The sequence below is a fragment of the Pelophylax lessonae genome (genome assembly GCF_965119305.1).
Source record: "Pelophylax lessonae genome assembly, chromosome: 3".
NCBI classification, from domain to species: domain Eukaryota; kingdom Metazoa; phylum Chordata; class Amphibia; order Anura; family Ranidae; genus Pelophylax; species Pelophylax lessonae.
This window is the reverse complement of record NC_138770.1, coordinates 378,440,992-378,463,636: the sequence shown is the minus strand read 5'-3', so window position 1 is coordinate 378,463,636 and position 22,645 is coordinate 378,440,992. Positions and strand designations below refer to the sequence as shown.

At 45.6% G+C, this 22,645-nt stretch overlaps 1 protein-coding gene across 1 annotated transcript in view; it reads left to right on the top strand.

Moving 5' to 3' along the window:
* MMS22L (MMS22 like, DNA repair protein) overlaps nucleotides 1-22,645 on the top strand; it is a 239,496-nt gene that overhangs the window by 72,951 nt on the left and 143,900 nt on the right. The window contains exons 9-12 of the mRNA XM_082251696.1: nucleotides 27-206; nucleotides 8,490-8,555; nucleotides 13,117-13,236; nucleotides 22,275-22,501. Coding sequence (XP_082107822.1) covers nucleotides 27-206; nucleotides 8,490-8,555; nucleotides 13,117-13,236; nucleotides 22,275-22,501 — 593 coding nt within the window. The remainder of the gene's footprint in view (nucleotides 1-26; nucleotides 207-8,489; nucleotides 8,556-13,116; nucleotides 13,237-22,274; nucleotides 22,502-22,645) is intronic.

Here is a 22,645-nt window from a genome sequence, read left to right as displayed (position 1 = left end):
CTATTAAGTAATCTCTTATTTTTCAGAACTTCTGGAGTTTACTCAGTATTTTGTTGCGGAAGCTTCTTCAGGGTCCTGGAGGTAGTGAAGTACATTACATCTGCAATGTAGTAAAATGTAACGATACCTTGGGCCTCTGTTGGTGGATTATTGCACACCTTTCACGACTGTATCAACTTGATCGGAATGGGAATCCAGAAGAGCGTGTAAGTTTATTTACTATGAGTACTATAGTATTGGCATAGGGACAGCTTTGCACATCAGAGCAATGTAAAGAGAAGCAGCATTAAAAAAAAAAAAAAGCAGCATAAAACTTTATGGCTTTTTACTTCTAAGTAGGTACACCTCTCCATGTTGCATACAGCTTATATACAATGTACTTCTCTGTTTCTTACTGATTGAAAGTTAAAAAGTTGTTTGTTGATCATACAGTACTGGACACAAGCAGATTTAGAGACAAATGGGTTATAGGTAGATACTTTTAGGTGAATGGACACTGGTGAAAAAAACTGTTAAGACCCCCATATAACCCCTTTCACTCCAGCAAGCCTCTATTGTTTGCCAGTGTCTTTAGGTGTTGGGTGTCTCCTCTCTACTACGAAGATTGTTTTTTTTAGTATACTTTGATTTTTACAATCAGCTTTTCTTCCCAGTGTTCTGGCCACACATCTTATGCTGTGTCTGGAATCAGTTTTTTGAGGCGACTGCTTTAAAAATGGTACCTGGCTCCCAGCTGGAAAGACACATCGCCAGCCTGCAAAGTCACTGGATCCTGCGTTCGGCACCCATCTTGTCACATAGTGCAGCGCATTGGGTTAGCCTCAGGGTGCTATACAGCTCCAGGGCAGAGACAACCTGCACTGTTGTGACCCAATCCCTGAAAACCCCCTCGCTAATGTTAAATCTTCTTTTCCCCTTGTTGTATTCAGCTACTGGTGGGTGATGCATATATACTCTCTTGTCTGACTGGGTTTCCTTGGGAATATGCTCGAATCCAGTGGTTGTTCTCATTTGGGCTAATCCCCATAGCATCACCTTGGCCCCCTCTCCTTCTCCATTTTCTGCTACTATGGTGGCTAAGGGGTTATTCGCTGCTGCTACTTGGGGACAGCCGTGGCTAGCCTCAGGTGGTTTTACTGCCCTTCCTGGCTCCTGAGAAACTCAGCTCTCTGCTTTTTTTTATGTTCTACATGTTCCTGCTGGCTGTGCAATACTTCTGGTAATGCTTCAGTGTGTGAACATGGGGAGACATGATACATTAACCCCTTTCTTTCCTCAGGTCACTCTGCATACTTTTACAAGGGCCCCTCTCGCAGAAACATGGGGGAACGTAGAAGGAAATGGCTTGGGATGGGGAAAAGCAATTCCCTGACACCTAGCCACCAAAAGGTCTTGGGGAGGGGGTGCGAAGAATGGCGCTAACGTCTCTAGAAAAATTAAGCACTGATAGTTTACTCAGTTAGCTCCCCTCCAATTCCCTCCCCTCCTGACATCCATAGCCCCTTCTGCAATGCTGTACTCATGTTTAAGCAAGGAGAACTCCCAGAAGGAGAGTGGAGGAAGTTGAACTTCGAACTTAATGAGGTAGAAGCCTCTTTTTAAGAGCAACCATCTTCTCCTATTTTATCACCTAAGCTTTGTGATCCTATCTCTGTGCAGATTGCCAAGCATAGAACATGTTTGGCGCTAGACCCTCCAGCAGCCTCCCAACCTAAGGTTACCAGCATGGGTTCCCTTAAGAAATCATCCTCCTATGGAGTCTGGAACAGCCATCCACATAGGCAGAGAAGCATTCCTTCTGAGACAGCTTGACCTGGTGTGACTTTTCTTGAGAGAGGCATTTTAGCCTGGTGAGCGCAGATCTGATCTTTGTGGTGAAAGGGATAACTGTGGATTGTTCTGGGGAGGTGCACATAGGGATATTTATCACTTGGTGGATGGTTGCATTGTATTTGTTAACAGAAGAAAGCAATGAAAGATTGAAGTTGACACTGTTTATGTTCACATCTGTTTATTGAACATTTTGTATCACTATTGGGTTCGTTTTGATATGTAAGCACAGGATACCATTATCATTTTATCTCTATTAAAGTTTTTAATGCTATGTTATTAAAATTACAGGATCCACATGTTTTTATTGTGAGGTATATGACCCTAAACTGTATTATAGACTTATATTCCTAACCTTTGGGTTCAGTTTGTTGTGTTCCCAAGGTTACAGACTGGAGTTGAAATTCTTTCTCCCTTTTCACTCCATGACTTTCAATCTGCTCTCCTTTCAGGAGAGAGTACAGGCTCTTCAAGTTGCCCTTTAACATCTCCATTCTTTAGGAATCATTGTGCCCCTTCCAGATAGAGAGGTGCAGGTGTTTTTACTCTAACCTCTTTGCGGTCCCAAAACCCAGCGGTGACATGCATCCTGTTTTGAACTTCAAGGTCTTTAATAAATACTTAGATATGGAAGTCAGTCATTGCCTCTCTATAAACAAGGGGACTTCCTGGCTTTTCTGGACAGCTGCCAAGAGGCCTACTTGCATGTGCCCATTTATCCTCCCCATCAACGTTTTCTATGCTTTGGCCTAGGCAGCAGCATGTTCAATTTGTGGCTGCTTTTCAGGGTTTTTGAGGTACCTTGATGACCTACTGTTAAGAGCGAGATCTGCCTGGGTTCTGTCCTGCAACATTCACTGAACAGCTCAGCTGCTGCAGGCTTTTGGATAAATTCTCAAAATCTGCTTTGACTCCCAACTCCCCTTCTGTAGTACCTAGGTACTGGATACAGTACTAGCTTTGGTGTTACATTCCTCCCATAAAGCTCCTGTCACTGAGAGCTCAGGTATGAACACTCGGTGACATTTTGTGTGAGAATCCTGGGTCTCATGGTGGCCACATTTTGAGATAATCGTATATGTTCAGAAGCACTCCAGGCCATTACAACATAATCTCCTGGTCACGGGGGACAAGTAGATGTCTTCTCTGGATTGACACATGTGCCTGTTGATGGAGGCCAGACATTCTCGGACATAGTTGGAGAGATGTGCTAAAACTGGAGTGTTCAAAATCTTGTGCAGCTCTGCATATGAACCAATCGGCTACCAGGATTTATTGTCAAAGCTTAATTGAACGAGCTGCAGTTAGAATCTGGTGCAGCTGTGCATGGTAGCCAATCGGCTTATGAGTGCACCAGTTTTAGTAAATCTCCACTGAAGAATCTAGTCTGGTGCTGGGAGTTGGGAAAAGTCCTTTCTCCCATTTAAATTGGATGGTAATCCTAGGAAAAAACCCCTACCTGTTGGGCAAGGCTTCAGCTTTTTGATAGTGTCTTCGGTGATGGTCACATAACCCCCCCCCCCCTCCTTCCTCCTTTCAGTCTTCAGTGGACCTGGCAGTCTCTGGTGTCAACAAGAAACGCATGCCCAGTAGATGATCCAGTTTGTATGGATGCCTCAGGACAAATGTCTGGAGGCTTTATTCAAGGCCTAGATGGTGGGAGCAGCTTTACAATCGATAGTTGCAGCTTTTGGCATATGTCTAAGGTCTGGGCTCTGTGCATAATGGGGGAGAGGGATTTTACTTGTGGAGATACTGAATCGAGCAGAAACCCTGAGGCTTTTACACATTCTCTTAGCTTCAGTGAACATCTTAAAGGACTCCATGCAGCAATTTTTATATCTTGGTGTTTTCCATGGAGGGGCAGAATCTTCTGGTGGAACTACTCTGCAGGAAACGTTTAACATTTACCTTTTCAAAAGGAATGCTTGTTTTTGGTTCTGCTTTGGATGATTATACCCAGAAGGTGATTGTGTGGGCAAGAGGTATTCTGTTACTAATTAAAAGAAAGCTAAACCTACGGTTAAAAAAACCTGCTATTCCTTTTACTTTAAAAAAAAGCATTCCTCTCACCAATCTTGGGCTATGGACCTCAAGCCCAAACCCCAGTTCCATAAGAAACCACAAACTCCAAAGCCTGCTTTGCCAAGGAACAAGTCCTCTTCACTATGAAGGTGTGCCCCCATATGCTTTGGTGCGAAAATGTTTGCAGGTTTGGCAGGGGGAGATTGTGAACAAGTGGGTCTGCAATATAAAGGCCTGTGCCTACAAGCTGGATTTTGTGAGCTTTCACCCTCCTGCATCTTTATGTTTTCAATTGGTTCCTTGAGTCCACAAAAAAAGATTAACTTTTTTGAAAGTTTTAAATCTTCTATCTCAGGGAGAAATTCCGGTTCCAAAGGACCAAAGGTTTCATGATTTCTATTCAGACCTTTTCACAGTTCCAAAACTTGTTGGCGGTTTTTGTCTCCTCTTGAATCCCAGTATATTCAACAAATTTCTACAAGTTTAGAAGTTCTGAAAATAATCGGTGGCCTCCTTCTAATAGGGAGATTTCATGGCATCAGTGGATATCAAAATGCTTCTGATCGATCAACCTCACCAAATGTTACCGTTGTTTGCAATTGAGAACCATCAGTTTGTGACCCTGCTATTTTGGCCTGTCGACAGCTCTTGAGTGTTCACAAAGTTTCTGGCCCTTTTTCTGGGGCTCCTGCAAACCTGCCAGGATACTTTTCTGACTTTCTTTGGAGAGAGCAATCTGATTCTCTGCTGGAGACGAATGTGTCTCAAACATTGCACACTCTGGAGAGGTTTGAATGGGTTATGAATAGGGATCGACCGATTATCAGCAAGGCCGATATATCGAGGGCTGATATGCACTTTCCCCGATATATCAGAATCGGCCCCGGAGGTTACCGATATTACTGTATGTAATATCAGCGTATGTAAAATCCTAGCATCTAGCATCCACTTTATTTGTTTTTTATATAATGTCCAGTGTGTGTTTTTGTAATCGAATAGTGTGAAATACCTGCATTACATTACCGATTGGCCCTTCCGTGACCCCCAGCTGTCAGTGGGGGAGGAGAGAAGGACAGCAGAGCGGGAGATGTAAGAAGGTATTTCAAACTATTGTACGCTAATACCAGGTGCTTCTGTGTACACTGCAGAGGGGAGGGGCTGAGATCCTCCTCTGACAGCTATGAGAGGAGAAAACAGCAGAGTGGGAAATTAGTGAGAAGCAGCGATATAATTTTTAATTTTTCCCACTATTCTATTTCAAAAACACACACTGGACATTATATAAAACACTAATAAAGTGTATTCTAGGATTTTAATGACACTAAACTAGGTTCACACGGGATTCCTGACAGGGAGGGAAGGTAAGACCACACATTACAGCTAAAAGACCTACCCCACATGTTCAGCACCAGATTTGTGTCAAAAATTGTCTTTTATTTTTTAAAACTTTAAATGTACAAAATATCGGCCCATATCAGCCGATACCCATATGCAATGGCCAAAATATCTGTATTGGCAACGAAAAAACGATATCGGTCGATCCCTAGTTATTAATGTACAGAAGTTGGCCTTGGCACCAACCCAGAGCTTTGAAATATGTAGGCCTGAACAAGGATACTGTCCAGGTGAGAGTGATTCTCCCTCTGCATAAATGTCTTGCTCTAAGGGCTCAGGTAGACTTGCTCAAGACTCTTACAAATTTTTTGATTTGCTTTTGCATGAGGGTTCTGCAAAAGCTGGTAGCCTCCATTTTGAGGCAGTGCCCTTTGCCCAGTTTTATTCCAGGCCCTCAAACTGATGTCTTGGAGGAATCGGACAACTGCATCTACCTGTTCTATGCTTTGGTCTTTAAACCCCAGCACAAGCTTGTTTCTGGACTAGTGGATTTCCATGTTGGCGATGGGAAAATTGTTCACATTTTTATCCTGCAGGGTCCTAATCACCGATGCCAGCCTGGTGCAGGAAACCTGGTCACTGAAGTAGAGGTTGTTGGACATCAACAATGTGGAATTGAGGGTAATTCTCCTTGCCTTCCTGTAAGGGTCCAGTCGAACAACGCCACTGCTGTGGTGTAGATAAATCAACAAAGCACCAGAAGTCGGGCTGCTCAGAAGAAAATTAATCTCATCCTGTCTAGAACTCCATGTTCCTGTATTGTTCTTCGTCTACATTCCAGTCACGGAAAATTTGTAAGGGGGGTTTTCTCATCGGTCGACAACTGTGTCTGGGAGAGTGATCTCCTCACCCAGAGGGGTTTTAAGAAAACCCTTGGATCCTTCTAGATCGAGCTGACCTTCTGTTGCAAGGTCCAATCTTCCATCCTTCTTCACAGGTGCTGGCTTTCACTGTATGGCCCTTGAATCCTGAGTCTTGAGAGACAGGGCATTGTCTGATTTAGTCATTACTACCCTCCTGAAGGCTGGGAAGGCAACTTCAAGGAAGATTTACCACAGAACTTCTAAAATCTAATTGTGCTCGGTGTGAGGCTAAGGAATTTCAGCCTTACAATTATGTAGTGGATTGCATTCTGGCTTTTCTCCAATCTGGAGTTGATCAGGGACTGGCCTAGAGTACAATCAAGGGTCAGACTTTGGCCTTGGCAGTACTTGCCATTACTATGGCTCGCAGAGTTTCAGAATGGGCTGCTATTTTGTGTTAGGAAGGTGGATGTACGGTCTCAGCCATAATTTTTACCGAACATGGTTTCCTCGTTCCATCTCGTTATATCATGTTGCTGACTTTCTGATCTAAGCTGCAGACATCTGATCCTGTGTCTGGATCCTGGGACCGAACCTCTCCAAGAACGCCTGGCCAGGACCTAGTTGCACAAAACAGTCCAGGTGACCTATGTCAGTCAACAGGGCAACACGTTGAGTGGAACAGCAGCGCTGGAGGCCTCCCACATACTTCGGTGGAAGAACTTAATGGCTCACTCCATGTACAATCCATGTGTTAAGAATTTTCATGCAGCTAACCTCTGTCATCAGAAGCTAGATCAGGGAAGTGGACCCTGCACCTGATCAGATCCGTCAGTGCCTTTGCTGAGGGATCTTGGAGGGGGATCTGGATGGCTGGATGTGGTTGCTCCCTGGTGGCTGGCCCTTTTCAGGAGGATCTCCTGCCATGTTTTTACTGTTCAGTTTTCATGGCATGGCTATTTGTAGCCAGTTTCTGAGAGACTGGGTTGTCAGGTTTGGTAATCCCTACTATGTTGAAGGCACGCAAGTCGACCTCCTGGAAAGCTTCTGTTGCCTAGCGCGGGTCTTAAGTTCTCCTTCTCTGTGACTCAGGTTCTGGCCTTTCTCCTACGGGGGCGTTGAATGAAAGTTTGTTTAGGGTATCATTAAGGGCCAGGTTTTTTCTCTGGCGATTTTTTTTTTTTTCCCCCCTCAACAACCCTTGGCCAAGGACTTCTTGATTCGTATTCATTCAAGGGGTTCTCCATGTGGCACCGCCTGTATGTTTCCTGTTGACACCGTGGGCTGAACTTTATTCTTTCAGTCCTCCAAGAGCCTCTCCTTGGGAAAATTCAGACTATCCTCTGCCTACAATCATTACAAGTTACATTTCTAGTCTCATTTTTTGGTCCTACACAGGGATATAGTGGTTCTCTGTCCGTGTCCCTCCTTCCTTTCAAAGGGATGTCGGATTTTCATTTGAATGAGGCTATTGTCCTGCCTTCCCCATGTCCTTTGCCTATGCTTACCTAAGGAGGTTGCGCAGCACTCCTTGGGTGTGGTCCGGCAGGTTGGTGTATACTTGTTAGCTCCGGCCCCTATCCAGAGTCGGATTTTATGTTTGTGCTCCCGAACGGTTCAGGGAAAGGCCTTGCGGCCTCCGCTGCCACAGTTTCTCAATAGATCGTCAGTCTGTGTTCTAGCATATGCTCTTAGGGGTTGGGCTCCTCCCTTCCTCATTGCAGCACATTCTACCTGGGCGATGGTGCCTCCTGGGCTTTCTGACATCTGGTGTCTATACCTCTGGTTTGCAAGGCAACAACCTGGTTTCCTGTGCACATCTTCACACAAGTTTACATAGTTGATGTGTTGCATTGGATGCTTGTGTTGACCGCAAAGTTTTACAGGCTGCTGTTTTATGGGGGGGGGGGGGGGGCATTAGGGTGTGTGGTTGACATGTTGGGTTGCACCTGTGTTTTGATTTGCCCACCCCTTATTGAGGCACTGCTTTGGGGTGTCCCTATAGTAAAGAATAGAAGAGCTGTGTCCCTAAATGAATATAAGAGAAAACTGGATTTTTGTTACTTGCCATAACATCCCTTTCTCTGAGTACATTAACATTAACGAAGCACACAGCACCCATTCCTCTAGAGAAACTCAAAACCTTTTTTTTTTGTCTTTACACTGCTTTGTGACTAACTGGCTTGCTCATAGCTGAGGGGGGGGGGGGGGTTATACCAGCTAGGACTGCCCATAGGCAGTCCTATGTTCTTTTCTGCCTAGCGTCCTACTCCTGTAAGTGGCGCTATAAACCCTATGGTCAAGATTAGAAGAGCTGTCCATCAGTGAATATTTTACAGTGAGTAGCAAAATCCTGTTTTTCTCATTGTAGAACTATTGAATTGTATCTCCAGTTAACTTTTTTTTATATTTTTATCCATTTTTTTTTTTTTGTAGCAGATTGACATCTCTTCAAATTGGAAATTTGTAGAAGAGCTTCTAAAAAGATCAACAAATGTTCAGGTAAGATTCTCAGTCATTATTGCACTTGTATGTTTTTTGAGAGTTAAAGCGGTATTAAGCCCATAGACAAACATTTATTATAATGCAGCTTATCAGTGGTTAGATGTGATGGCTACATTCGTTTTTCTTTTTAGGCTTTCTCCAGATGTATTCAGTTATAGGGATGAGACCAACTATTTACTACCAACTACCAACAAGATGTGCTTATAATCAGCTTTATCCACCTTATCACAAAAGGAAAAAAAAATTGCTGTAGCTATTTATAAAGTGTTGGATGAAGCTTGGCTTCAGTTTAAGGTATCTAAATATGCTAGTATATCTAACAATCCCCTCCCCCCACCCCAGGCTGACAATGCTGCTGTTTGTTGTGCTCCTTCATACAGAGTGGGGGCATTCCAATACAGGAGGTCTGTTTCTGGCTAGATCACCAGGTGAAAACAGTGGGGGAAAAAAAGCCTGCAAATATAAATCAATTGAATGACTTTCCCTATTCTAGAGTGCATAAAAAAAGTCAGAATCTGCTTCAGCCCTGCTCCCTTAATGCCTGTGCCTTGCACTACCTGCCAGTTTTCAAATTCGTTAACCTTTAGTGTATAACTTGGGGCCTTACTCCGACCCCACTGCGTAAAGCCAGCTTGTTGGGTTTGCATCGGGCCCTGGATCCTGCGTTAGGCGCTCACCTTGGCACAAAGTGCACTTGGCTGCAAGGTGCTTTAAAGGTCCAGGGCCATGGTCTATTTCTATAGTTTTCAAACCCTGTGATGGGCGAAGACTGGTCCTTAATTGGCCTATTGTCGTAGATAATGTAAGACAGGATTTCCCTGTATATGGAATCTGGTTTCTGGCTTTAGGCAACACTATATGCAGGTCAAAGCACTCTATTTATTTTAGAGGGCAGAGGAGTTGGTGTTATTCATCGAGTGTTATTCGCACAGCCGCAATCGCCGCAGGAGATTGCTGGCGGTGCACACTGTAAAGAATAACTGCAGTCACAGACAGTCTTTTATTGCAGTGTACAGGCTCTGCAGCCCCAGCTATCTGCACAAAGCTGTCAGTCCCAGCTGCAGGAATCAGTAAATTCTTGTTGCTGGGATTCGTAGTGTGGCAGAACAACCGTGCAAAAGGAGCTGATTGCTCTTCATAGGCAGAAACTCACATCCCAGCTCTCTTTCAGCTATTCACATTTCAGCAGTGAACAATTAGCAGGAATATTTTCTGAGCCATCATCCACACCTAGGTCAGGGGGAGTGGTCTCTCCACCGAGAGCTCTTTCCAGGTTCAACATCAAGCTGAACAAATTTGTAGCCAAGACCAGGAATCCTCTAGTCTTCACAGTAAGGGCTCCTTCACACAGGCGAACCGTTCAGATCCGCCTGTCCGTTTTTTTGGTGGATCTGAATGGTCCCCCCATGCATCCCTATGGGGAATCAGATGTCAGCGGAGACATGTCGGCTGACATCCGATCCGTCAAAATCTGGACTGATGGAAACCCTATTTTCCATCCGACGATCGGATCAGCTGGGATCGGATGAGAACGGACCGACGGTCCTTTCCCATCCGATTTCCCCCATAGAAATGCATGGGGAACTGACAGCTGTGTCTCTGCACAAAGCGCTGAGACACAGCTGTCATCCTCCTGCTCAGCGGGGGATCTGCGGATCGATCCCCCGCTGAGAAAAATTGACTCCGTCCGACAGACGTAGTGTGTGAAAGGGGCCTAAATGCGGGCGATTCCCTTGGGCTCAATAAAACTGTTTTTTACGCTCCCTCCAATGATCTTCCCTCAACTGCTGCACAAGATAGAGGAGAAAAGGGTCCCAGTGATTATTATTGCACCATAGTTGCTCAGAAGAATGTGGTACACAAACGTTCTCAGGCTTGTGGTGGATGAGCCTTGGACTCTTCCAAACAGATCAGACTTTCTTACCCAGGCTTCCTTGTTCCATCCTGCTTCAGTCTCTAGCCTTAAGGGCATGGCTGTTGAAACCCAAGTCCTAGAGGATAGGGGTATCTGACTCTCTCATACCCAATTTGCTCAGCCCAAACTCCTAGAAAATGTACCTGCAAAAGCCCAACGAAAGCCCTTCTTTTCATTGTGCGAGGACAGAAGGCTTAACCCTAGAGATTACTCCAACACTTGCATTATGGCTTTTCTTCAGTCTGTTTTTTACGAGCGCCTAGCCCTAATTACCCTCAAGGTACAGATTTCTGTGTTCTCCTTCCTCTTCTAGAAACCCCTTGGTTTGCAACCCCATATCAGGACTTTTCTGCAGGGAGTTGCTCATATTGGTCTGCCAATTCAGTCTCCTGTGTCACCTTTTGGATTACAAGCTCATGCTCTCTGCCCTTCAGAGACTCTCCCCATCCTTTTGAAATGAGTAGACACATTCCTTTAGACTATCTTATTTTTAAGGTTCCCATCATGTCAGCTCACTCTTGGTAAAGAGCCTTTTCTTTTTCACTTGGACAAGGTGGTTTTGAGACCAAAACCTTCCTTTTCACCAAAGGTCGTCTCCACTTTCCACCTTAATTAAGGCATGGTCCTTTCTTCCCTCTGTCCTGCCCCAAAACATGACCAGGAAAATGCATTACTACATTGTTTGGATGTTGTCAGGGTTGTTGGGGTTTACCTGAAAGCTACACCCAGTTTTGCTAGTCCTTCTTCCTCTTGCTCCATTGGTCCTTTGCCAGGTGGATTAGACAACTAATTTCCAGGGTCTACCCCCTAAGGAAAAGGTTACTCCCTTCATGATGAGAGCCCTTTCCACCAGAGCTGCTAGTTTCCCCTGGGCTTTGCAAGTATGCCACCTGGTCCTCTCTTCACATGTTTTCCAAGTTCTACCAGGTGGTTACCTGTAAATTCCTTAGCTTACAGCACAGTACAGGATACTGTACTCCCCATGTCTTGTTCACGTCTTATTGCTTTAAAACAAACTGGCGCTGAGTAAGCATATTCACATTTTTTTTTTTTTTTTTTTTATTTAACACTGAAGCCTCACATAATGAGTGGGGTTATAAGGAATACACTCCAGGGGCAGCCCCAGCACAAGTTTTTGGCAGTGTCTAGTTGCCTGAAGGTAGTAGCATATAATCCGTGGTCTATGTATACCAGTCCAGTGTTTCTTATTCTGTGCTCCGATAAGGAATTTACCGGTAAGTCAAAACTTTTCTTGAATCTTGAAGGAACCTTCTGCTAAGGGAAATAGGCAGTCTGTTGCTGAACAGTGGCTTCAGTACTTTATCACTTACCTGAAATGCACAGAGGGGCTTTGCTAGGGTCCAAAAAGACCCACAAAAAGTTGCATAGTGCCACAGTGAACATAGCTTATGCCTGTTCTTCCTGTCTCATGTGCCTTCCCCTCTTCCATCTTTTCGCCACTTCCCCTTTATTGTTTTGCTTAATATTCCTCCTCCAATAGTATCTTAAGTGTTTCGCCTCTAGGTAGTCTGTCCTGCTTTTTGGCATTTAAATAGGAGGCTTCTAAAGCACTTCCCCCAGACTAGAGGTTCTACTGCACACCAAGGTGTATGTGTCTTAAAAAAAAAAAAAAAAAAAAAAAATCTCCTTTTACAGCTACTGTACGCTCTCCTAAACACAAGCAGTTAGCTTGTGCTCATACTGCGCATCAGGAGCGACTTTATTTGCACTGCTGGGTGCATTTGATTTCCCCACTTTCTACCATTCTTTTCATGAAAGGACTTAATACTGGGGAACTGATCACTAACGTCATCCGCTGGGTGGAGCATCTCACTCTCTTCCTACCATTTATCGTCTAGGAAGCATCATCCTGCTTTGCAAGCAGTCACATGGAGCTCTAATCTCTGGTCTATTCCACAGTGATTTTGGTGACCTATGACCATCTGCTCCTCATTGGCTATCTGAGATTAGGGAGATCTTGTCTCGTACCTTGAGCATAACATAGATACCAAGGGTTGGTCCCACAGTAACAAGTGATCCCAGCTTGCACTCCCCTCACAGCTTAAGCGAAGGTTACGTTGTGTCTTCTGAAGGCACTGATGTATGCAATGTGGAATTTTGTTCTGTGTCACAGAATCTACCTTATCGGAGTGCTGCTTAACTCTGTAGTTTAAAGCTGAATCTCCTGCATTATCCCTAGGGGCCTCTACTGCAACCAAATTTACCCAGTTCTTTGATGGTGCTTACAACATAAGGTCTAAGTGCACTCCTGCGCCTTCCCATGCAGAATGGTTTTCTGACCTTCCCATGGCTTTAAAGGCTAGGCCACTGGTCACAGTTACTATTTCTGACTCGTATTAATCATCCTCTTAAGTCTTTTTCATGGGTTTGTTTTAGAAGAGTCTGTCTTTTTCCATTACCTGACCAATTACTAGAATCCCTGACAGCAGAAGGGGTTATCCTGAGATGACTTACAGCCAGCAGTATACTTCGACAGTATAGTACTTCCTGTGTCCCTCAATGGATGCCAAGATAATCAGTTTAGTGTGTGTGTGTGTGTGTGTGTCTGCGCGCGCGCATATCATCTTTAGATTGTATGCTACACAGTTCAAATAGATATTTATGCTATTATGTTTTCATTAGACTGGAATCCTAGAGGACCAGCTTCGAATGTATCTGCAGTGCTGCTTGTCATTGTGTCACCTTTGGGAAGCAAACCTTACTGTAGCGACTATTTTATGGGACTATTACAGTAAAAACTTGGTGAGTAACAATGCATTGTACAGAAAACCTAACGAGGTGAGAAACTTTGAGCCTTCACCTCTTCATCTTTTTGTGTTAACATGTTAGGCGGGCTGATTAGAATATGACAAATCTGAAACTTTTTTGTCTGCTTAATTAAAAAAAAAAAAAAAAAAAAACTGATATTTTGTGATATGATTTTGCTTTTTTTTAAAGGATAAGTCCAGGCAATACCTAACTAATGCTTAACCTGCTCTGTGCCACATTCTAAACCTAATCTATCTAACCCTGTAAAGCAAAAATCACTGCACTTACCTTTTCTGCACAGATCCAGTCTCCAGCAATGGAAGCTTTGTGCAGGAGAGGACTGATAACGGCTGTGAAATGAATGGGAACTTACGTGACTCATAGACTTACTATGGGGCTTCCGTTGTCAAGTGCCTCATCTGCACCCACCTCCACATTGAAGCCGCTGCTGACAGCTCAGTGTGGGACCGGACCGGCTCGGCTGCAGAATAGGTAAGTACAGTGATTTTTTGCTTTACAGGGTTAGATAGATTAGGTTTAGGATGTGGCACAGAGCAGGTTTAAGCGTTAGTTAGCTTTTGCCTTTTAAGTGTTTTTTTGCCTTTTAATCCTTTAGGTGTTTGTCTAGGGAAAAAAATGCACATTTCTCTTTCGTTCATTGACGGATACAGCTCCTGGTATTCATAACCATTGGGTTACACTGCCCCCTACAGGAGTAGGACACTAGGCAGAAAATAATTCTGGATACACCCATGGGCAGTCCCAGGGGGGTATACTCCCTCTCTCTGCTATAGCCAAACAGTTTTTTTTTCTGCCTAGTCAAGAGTAGGGACCTATTTCCTTGCTGGAATCGCTAGTTCTGGCAATTTTTTTTCTTTTTAGATATAATTTTTTTCTCCTGGATTTTTGCTCTGAGATCTACAATCCACTGCCAGACTGGGCGATGGGCTGTATAATCTAGATCCATTGGTCACCCCAGTCTGGCCAGTGAGCATGCGCAGACCCCATATCCGCGCTAGATCTGTTGCGACATAGCCCCACTGAACGGGGGGCTCGCCTGCGAGTTACATGCATCGCACGGTTTCATACTACAAGGTCTCGGCCGGGTCGCAGCGTTGCTCCTGGCCGACAGCCCCCCATTTTGATGGAGAGGGGTTCTGTCTGGAGCGGTGCCCATCTGGTTCCTAATATGGTGAGTAACTGTTGCCCCTCTCCCCCTGGAGGGTTTTGGGGTGGACGTAGGCCCCTCCTTGAAACGGTCGGACCCCCGGGTTCCCCTCCTTTCCTGCAGGCACCCCCCCATTGCAGAGTCCCTCACCTGCCCCCCACCCCCCTCCCCTCTATATAGGCTGGGGCTGTTTGGGTGGTCTGGCCACTGTTCCTGGGGTGGGGAAAGGGCGCTTACAAGCTATGTGCGCCGCCGGTGACCGGATGATCGTCTGTGCGGGGAGGAGGGCTTCTACCTGGTGGGGGGCTCCTACTAGGGCCCCCCAGCCTGCTTGGATCTGTACCTGAGGCCTGGTCTCCCTCCTGGGTCCCTGTATGCCTAGTGGTGCCACCATTTTTTTGTAGCCTGTGTATTCCTATATGCGGCGGCCATGTTTTGTGTAGTCCGCCTGCCATTTTGTTGTGGTTTGCCATTGAAAATAGCGGCAGCCATGACAGTGGAGCCCTGTTGGTGTCGATTATGATGGTAGGAGCCTCTCCTCATCCCCTGGTGCTAACTCCTGGATGATTTTACTTCCTGATCACCGCATTTGTAGTGCATTATCCTGGTGGCTGCAGGTGCTTGTTTATGTGGGTGGTGAGTCTGGTGGGGTCCCCTCCTTCTCTGGATAGGATCGCTTGGTGCTTGTTCCTGGTGATTTATTAGTGTTAATGTTATCAAGTATTTCCTTGATTTCACCCTCCGATAGCCACTGCTGCAAGTCTTGTGATGTTGTGCTAACCAGACAGTCCTGGTCAGTTTACCCCCTCCTTTTCCTGTGTAAAAACCGAGGAGAAGAAAGTATTTAGCACAGTAACCCTTTCTGTGTCCTCTGTAACCATCCTCCCATCATTGATCATTATGTGTGCAACGTGCTCTGACCTAAATTTTTTTTTTTTTTTTTTTTCCTATTAATGTATTTCAAGAATTTCTTAGGGTTTTTTACTCATCTGTGTTTCTTGAAGTAATTTTTAGCCGTCCTGATTACGTTTTTACATTTCTTGTTAGATTCATTCATCCATTATTGCGCACATTTTAATAAAGTTTTCCTTTCTGAAGTTTAGAGTCCTTATAATTCCCCTCGTGTCTTGTTGTCCCAATAATTTACTTTAAATGTAATCATCCTGTGATCACTAGAGCCCAAGTTGTCCCGTGCTTCAACATCTGAGATTAGACCCGAATCATTGGTAATTAATAGATCTAGCAATGCCTTTTTTCTATTAGGAGAATCTACCATCTGTGACATGTAGTTGTCCTGTAAATGAAATAACGGGCCTTTACTGAGTGAGCTGTCCCCTCTTCCCAGTCAATGTCGGGGATAATTGAAGCCCCCATTACGATGACTTGTCCCTGCTTATCTGCTATGCCTAACTGTGAAAGATTCCAGCTCTACCTCCTCGCTTTGTTTGGGGGGCCTATAACATACCCCCACTATTGCTTTCCCCTTCCTAGACTGGGCGACGGACTGAATATTCTAGATCCTTACGGTCTTCCCAGTCTGGCCAGCGAGCGTGACCCAACCTCAGCTCTGCGCCAGGTCTCCTGCGACATAGCCCCACTTGACGGGGGCTGGCCAGCGAGTAAACGCCTCGTGAGGACGAATAGCCCTGGCCACGACCTGAGGTGCCTCTGGCACGCAGCACCCTATTCCAAGATGGTGCTGTAGTCTGCCTGGAGCGGACCATAGTGCGTAATATAACTTGAATGTTTAATAAATAGGTTGCAGTTACAAGACGATTGTAAGAACAGGCAGTGGGTAGTGTGTGGACAGCTCAACGCTCGGTCCGCTCCACGAGATGGCAACCGGTGACGTCAGTAGGCTCCTCCTCCCGTACGCGTTACGTCCAACGGGACTTCGTCAATGAGGGTGCCCGCTCGGTCCCAAGAGGTATGGTGAGTAGTGTCCCCCCCCTCCCTTCTGGTGGTTTTTCAAGATGGACGTGGGCCCCTCCCTGGGTGGGTCGGACTCCCAAGGGCCCTTCCTTCCCACATAACGCTCCCACTCACCATCAGGTTCCTGCAGACTACCCCCCGTTCAACCACACCTAGCTTCCACCCCCTCCCTGCGCTGCTCAAAACGCAAGGGGTCCCCCTTGCTGTCCAAATGTACCTTGGGGGTCCTCTGAGGGTTCCAGGTGCCGCGTGGGGACCGTGTGCAACCTCCATTTTGGGGTGGATGGCTGTTTCCCTCTATCGGCTGCCATGTTTGTATAGTCCGGTGGCCATTTTCTTGTAGTTTCTCATTGCTATGAAGCCTATGGAGCAGTGACTCGGCGGTGGGCCTCTAGTGTTCCTGAACTTTTCCTTTCTCTCTGATCACTGCACGGCATGCAGCCTGGCACTCTGTCTCTGTTCCTGAGTAGGACATGGTGGTACCCTGTGGGTGCTAAGGATAAACAGCCGCACATGAAAAGGCGCTAGTGGATACACTTTTAATGCATCCGTGTGGGAAACCTTAAGATTGGAGGACACAGCTATGGCTGCCCAGCTGCACTTTGGTACCCGCAGAGCCTCAAAGGCAGCAAAGGTATTCCCCTTTCCTGCCTATTTCAACAGCTTTGTCGTGCATCAGTAGGGTTCCCCAAAACGCACTGTCGGGGTACCTAAGCTTTTCCCTAGAAGGTATCCTTTTGAACAGTCCATGTTAAAGAAACGGACAGTACCACTGGTGGGGGACTCTCAGGTTTCCAGGTAGAATAAAGCCACCCTTCTCCCAGTGGAGGACTCTCCGTCCTTTGCGGACCCTTTTGACAAGAGAGCTGAATTTCTGGTTCAATACCTTTTTTTTTACCATGGCCGGTTCCATTCTGCGGCCAGTATTTGCCATAACTTTGGTTTTCCAGACCTTAACGGAATGGGCTAAGCTTCTGCGCCAGGATTTAGAAGGGGACAGCCTCCTCCTGACCTGGCGAAGTTGGCAGACCAGTTGGTCCAGAAGTTGCAGTATATCTGTGATGCCTCCCTGGATGCGGCCCCCTCAGCTTGCAGGGTGTCCATGACAGCCGTGACCCTTTGCCTCATGATATGGCAGAAATGCTGGTCTGCAGACCAGGCTTCCAAGAAGGTACTGACTGATCTCCCCTTTGTAGGAGACCGCCTGTTCGGAGCATCCATGGAGGAGATCATTAACGGTCTTACAGCGGGTAAGAGTACTCTGCTTCCGCAGGCTACCAGGAGCAAAGAGTCTCGTCGCAAACGTGGCCCTTTCTTCTCGTCCCATAAGCTTTCGTTTTGTCCCTGGGGATCTAAGGACCAGGGGTCAAAATCCGCCCGTAACCCTGCAGGGGGTTCCAAGATGCCCTGGCCTGGTATGCAGAGAGCGGGTGCCTCCGGGACCACAGACAAGCCCACTTCTGCATGAAGGGGCACCCTCACCCATATCTGGGGTGGGGGGGGGGGGTGTCTTTGCTTTTTTCTGGATCCGTAGACCTCCTTGATTCAAAACAAATGGGTCCACGAGTTGATTCGGTCCAGTTACAAGATTGAGTTTCAGTCCTTGCCTCCGGCAAGGTTCTTCCCTTCCAACCTGCGCTTGTCCCCAGATCGCCTACGAGGTCTTCTTGGGACGCTACAGGATCTGCTCTCACAAGAGGTCATAGTACTGGTTTCAGAATCGGAAAGCTTTCAGGGGTTTTATTCAAACCTTTTTACTGTTCCCAGGAAGGAAGGCAAGGTCCTCCAAATCCTGGACCTCAAGGCCTTGAACTGCTTCAGAAATTTCGGATGGAGTCCATTCCTCTATCGACATCAAGGACTCTTACCTTTATATCCCAATATATGTCGGGGATCAGCGTTTCCTTTGCTTTGCCATGGACGAGGAGCACTACCAATTTGTGGTGTTACCCTTTGGTCTCACCTCGTCTCCTCGGGTGTTCACAAAAGTTTTGGCCCTAGTGTTGCCACTGCTATGGCAGAAGGTGACTGTGGTACTGGGGTACCTGGAATAGAGTCTCTGAATGCTTTACAAGAGAATCTGGACATTTTGGTGCAAATTTTGCAAGCGTTTGGGTGGAAACTGAATTTCTAAAAATCTGCGCTGGTCCCGTTCACCAAACTGGACTACCTGGGCCTGACCATGGACTCCTCCTTCCGGAGGAGAAACTCTAGAAGTTGCAGGATGCGGTTCGGCTCCTGTTGTCCAACCGGCGGCCATCTCTCAGGACTTGCGTGCAAGTGGTGGGCCTGAGGGTCTCCACCTTTTTAGAGGTGGTTTTGTTTGCTCCGTTCCATACCAGATCTCTACAAATGGAGATTTTTGCCAAATGGAACAAGAATCCACAGCCTCTAGACAATCTGATTCTGTTGAGCCGGGGTACGAGGGGGATCCCTGATCTGGTGGCTCCGCTCTCCTGCGCTTCGACAGAGAAAATCCTTTCTCCCCCTATATTGGACGGTGGTCACTACGGATGCCAGCCTGTCTGGGTGGGTAGGTGTCTTTGGCATGGATTGTGCTCAGGGGTTTTGCCTGACCCAATGGACTGATCGTCTGCAGGGGCGCCCGGTAAGGATTTAATCAGACAATGCCATGGCCGTGGTATATGTCAATCATCAAGGGGGCACCAAAAGTGCTCTGGCAGCCCGGGAAGTAGCCAACATTCTAAGGTGGACAAAACTCTTTGTTCCAACCATCTTTGCTGTGCATATTCCAGTAGTGGAAATTTGGCAGGTGGACTACCTCGGTCCGCTTCCTGGCTCACCCAGTGAGGTCTCCGTTACCTCCGTGGGACCTTAATTTGGTGCTGTCGGTTCTTCAGAAACTGCCTTTTAAAAATTTTCATGAGCTTCCTCTGCTTACTTTGTAGCAGAAGGTAGCATTGGTGGCTATTACTTTTGCGCACAGGGTGTCTTGTCGTTCACCTTAATTGGTGGTTCACAGAGACAAAGTGGCGCTTCATCCCTGCCAGTCATCTCTGGTTTCCATTTAAATAAAGACATTGTGTTGCCTTCCTTGTGTCCTAAGCTTAAGCATCCTAAAGAGATTGCCTTACATTCTTTGGATGCGGTTCAGACGTTCAGGATGTACCTGGCGGCGACTGAATAGTTCTTAGTTCTGGAAATTGAATTCCCTATTTGTCCTTATGGATGGCCCCCGTTAGGGGCTGGCCGCGTCTGCTTCGACCATTTCCAGATGGATCAGACACACGGTGGTGCAGGCCTATTCCATTAAGGGTCAGGATCCTCCTTTCCCTGTTAAGGCACATTCTACAAGGGCTCTTAGTGCCTCTTGGGCCTTCCGTCATTAGGCGTCAGTGGTGCAGGTTTGCAAGGTGGCCACCTGGTTGTCCGTGCACACTTTCACAAAATTTTATAGGGTGGATGTGATGGCATCTGTGGATGCTGCCTTTGGCTGCAAGGTTTTGCAGGCCACTGTTAGAGAGGACTAGTTCTCATTTCAGGGTGTATTTTTTTGTCAGGTGAGCTCCAGTTCCTGGTTGACTACGTTTAGCCTTTGAGAAGTGTGTTTATTCCTGTGTTCTTCCTACCCCTCATGTTGACACTGCTTTGGGATGTCCCAAGGGTCAAGAAGATGTGGAGCTGTGTCCGTCAATGAATGAAAGAGAAAACTGGATTTTTGTCTTCCCGTAAAATCCTTTTCTCTGATCATTGAGTGACACAGCACCCGCCCATCTATTGAGTTGAGTTAGGTTATATGTTCTTCGGATACTGCTTGTTACAAAACTGAAGATCTATTGCAGGAAGTGGGAGTATACCCCCTGGGACTGCCCTATATGCATAGTCAAACTTTTTTCCGCCAGTATCCTACTCCTGTAGGGGGGGGAAGCATAAACCCAAGAGTCAAGAAGATTTGGCGCGGTGTCTGTCAATGAACATCAGAGAAAATAATTTTAAGACAAAAATCAATTTTTTTTGCTAGAAAACTACTTGGAACCCCCAAACAGACCCTAGAGAATAAAATGGAGATTGTTGCAATACTTTCTCGTATCATATTTGTGCAGCAGTCGTATTAAAAAAAAAAAAAAAAAAAACCTGTAAAGTTAGCTCAATTTTTTTCTATAATGTGAAAGATGTTATACCAAATAAATAGATACTCAACATGTCATGCTTTAAAATTGCGCACGCTCGTAGAATGGCGACAAGCATTGGTACTTAAAAAAATCTCCATAGGCGACGCTTTAAAAATTTCTGCACGTTACTAGTTCAGAGTTAGAGGAGGTCTAGGGCTAGAATTATTGCTCTCGCTCGAACGATCGCGGCCATACCTTACGTGTGGTTTGAACACCATTTACATATGTGGGCGCAACTTGCGTATGCGTTCCTTTCTGCGCGCGAGCTCAGAGGGACGGGGTGCTTTAAATTTTTTTTTTTTTTCCTTATTTACTTTACCTTTTATATTTTATGTTTTATTTTTACACTGTCCCTTTAAAAAAAAAATGTGATCACTATTACAAGAAATGTAAACATCCCTTGTAATAGAAATAAGCAGGGACAGGTCCTCCTTTTTATTGTGAGATCTGGAGTAAAAAAAAAAAAAAAAAAAAAAAAAAAAAAAATCTCACATCTACACTTAAAAAAAAAAAAAAAAGTATTTTTTTTTTTTTCAGCATGAAAACAAAAATGGGCCCTTTAAGGCCATTGGGAGGAAGCGACATGACGTCATTCCGGACCTCTGGAAAGCGGAGGGAGGGGCACCTCTCCCGCCGCCCATATAAGTGATCCTGCGGCGGGCGGTCCATAAGTCATTAAAGTAACAGTGTTGTATCTTAAAAAAATGACCTGGTCATGAAGGGGGTACTAAAGATGAAGTGATTAAAAACAGTATAATGAAAAATGCCTAATAATTCTGCTCCAGAAGCAACAACAAATGCTTGCTTTGGAATGTTGAGTCAGATGAACCAAACTAAGGCCCCTTTCACACAGGCTTTCCGATCAGTTTCCTCAGGCGCCAGGTGGACCTTATCAGATGCTCCATGCACACCTATGGAGCAGCGGATGTCAGCGGTGACATGGCTGCTGACACCCACTGCTATCCGATCCGATCCTGTCCGTGAAATCCAGATGGATGGAAACCCTATTTTCCATCTGTCTGGAGGATTGGATAGGATCAGATGAAAATGGACAGGCGGTCAATTTTCATCTGATCTCCCATAGAGGAGAGCAGGGATCTGACAGGTCTGTCTCTACAAAGTAAACGGAGACGGACCCGTCATCCGCCTGTTCAGCGGTGATCAGCGGATCGATCCCCGCTGAGCAAAACGGAGTCCACCGGGCGGAAAGCCTGTGAAGTTCAGCAGAATATTCCATTGCTGAGTTACCTAAACAGCATAAAGCGAGGACCCACTAATTTTAATGCACACCTAATGCAGTTGTTTTTCAGGTACTTGTATAGCACAATCAACTTCTATAGCTCAATCAATTTACGCAGCGCTTTGCATATATATTGTACGTTCACATCAGTCCCTACTCTCATGGAGCTTGCAATCTAAGGTCCCTAACTCACATTCAGACATACACATTCTAGGGCTAATTTAGACAAGAGCCAATTAACCTACCAGCATGTCTTTGTAGTTGTGGTGCGTCAGTGTTCACAGGCAACTTGTTTAATGTAGGTTTTGTAAAGGTGACCATGACCAAAGCATTACAATGGATTGCTACTGGATGAAATAAAGTACATTTTTTTTTTTTTATGTGTTGTGGTGTGTTGCATTGTGCATTGCCATGTGTTTTAGTGTGTGTTGCCACAATGCCCAGTTATGAATAGGCCTACAAGAATAAAATGGGGTCTTTTTTTTTTTTATCTAAAGAAAGAGCTTTTCATCCGCTCAGCAAATCTAACACGCTTTGTTCATTTTTTTTTCTCCTTTAGAACAGTCTTTTTAATATCTCCTGGCTTGGATTAAAATCTCTGGCGAGTGTCAGTAAAACCCCCTTTTCAATGCTGGAAATAGTGAAAAGCTGCTGTGCTGATGAACACAGTCCTGACCTCTACAAGTCTGATAACAGCTACCTCATTTTCCTACGGATCATAGCATGCCTGATGAAAAAAGCTAAACAAAGCAGTGGGATACATCCATGGAAGCAAATTAAGGGAAGGTTTGTATGGTCTAAACCTATTTCAAGTGCCCGGTTTACTACCACACTCTGATATTCTGCTAATGTGCCTTGTAAAGTTTGCTAGACCACTGAATTGTTTTGCTATCTTTTATAGCTTAAGACAGTTTTGAGACGCTTATTGTT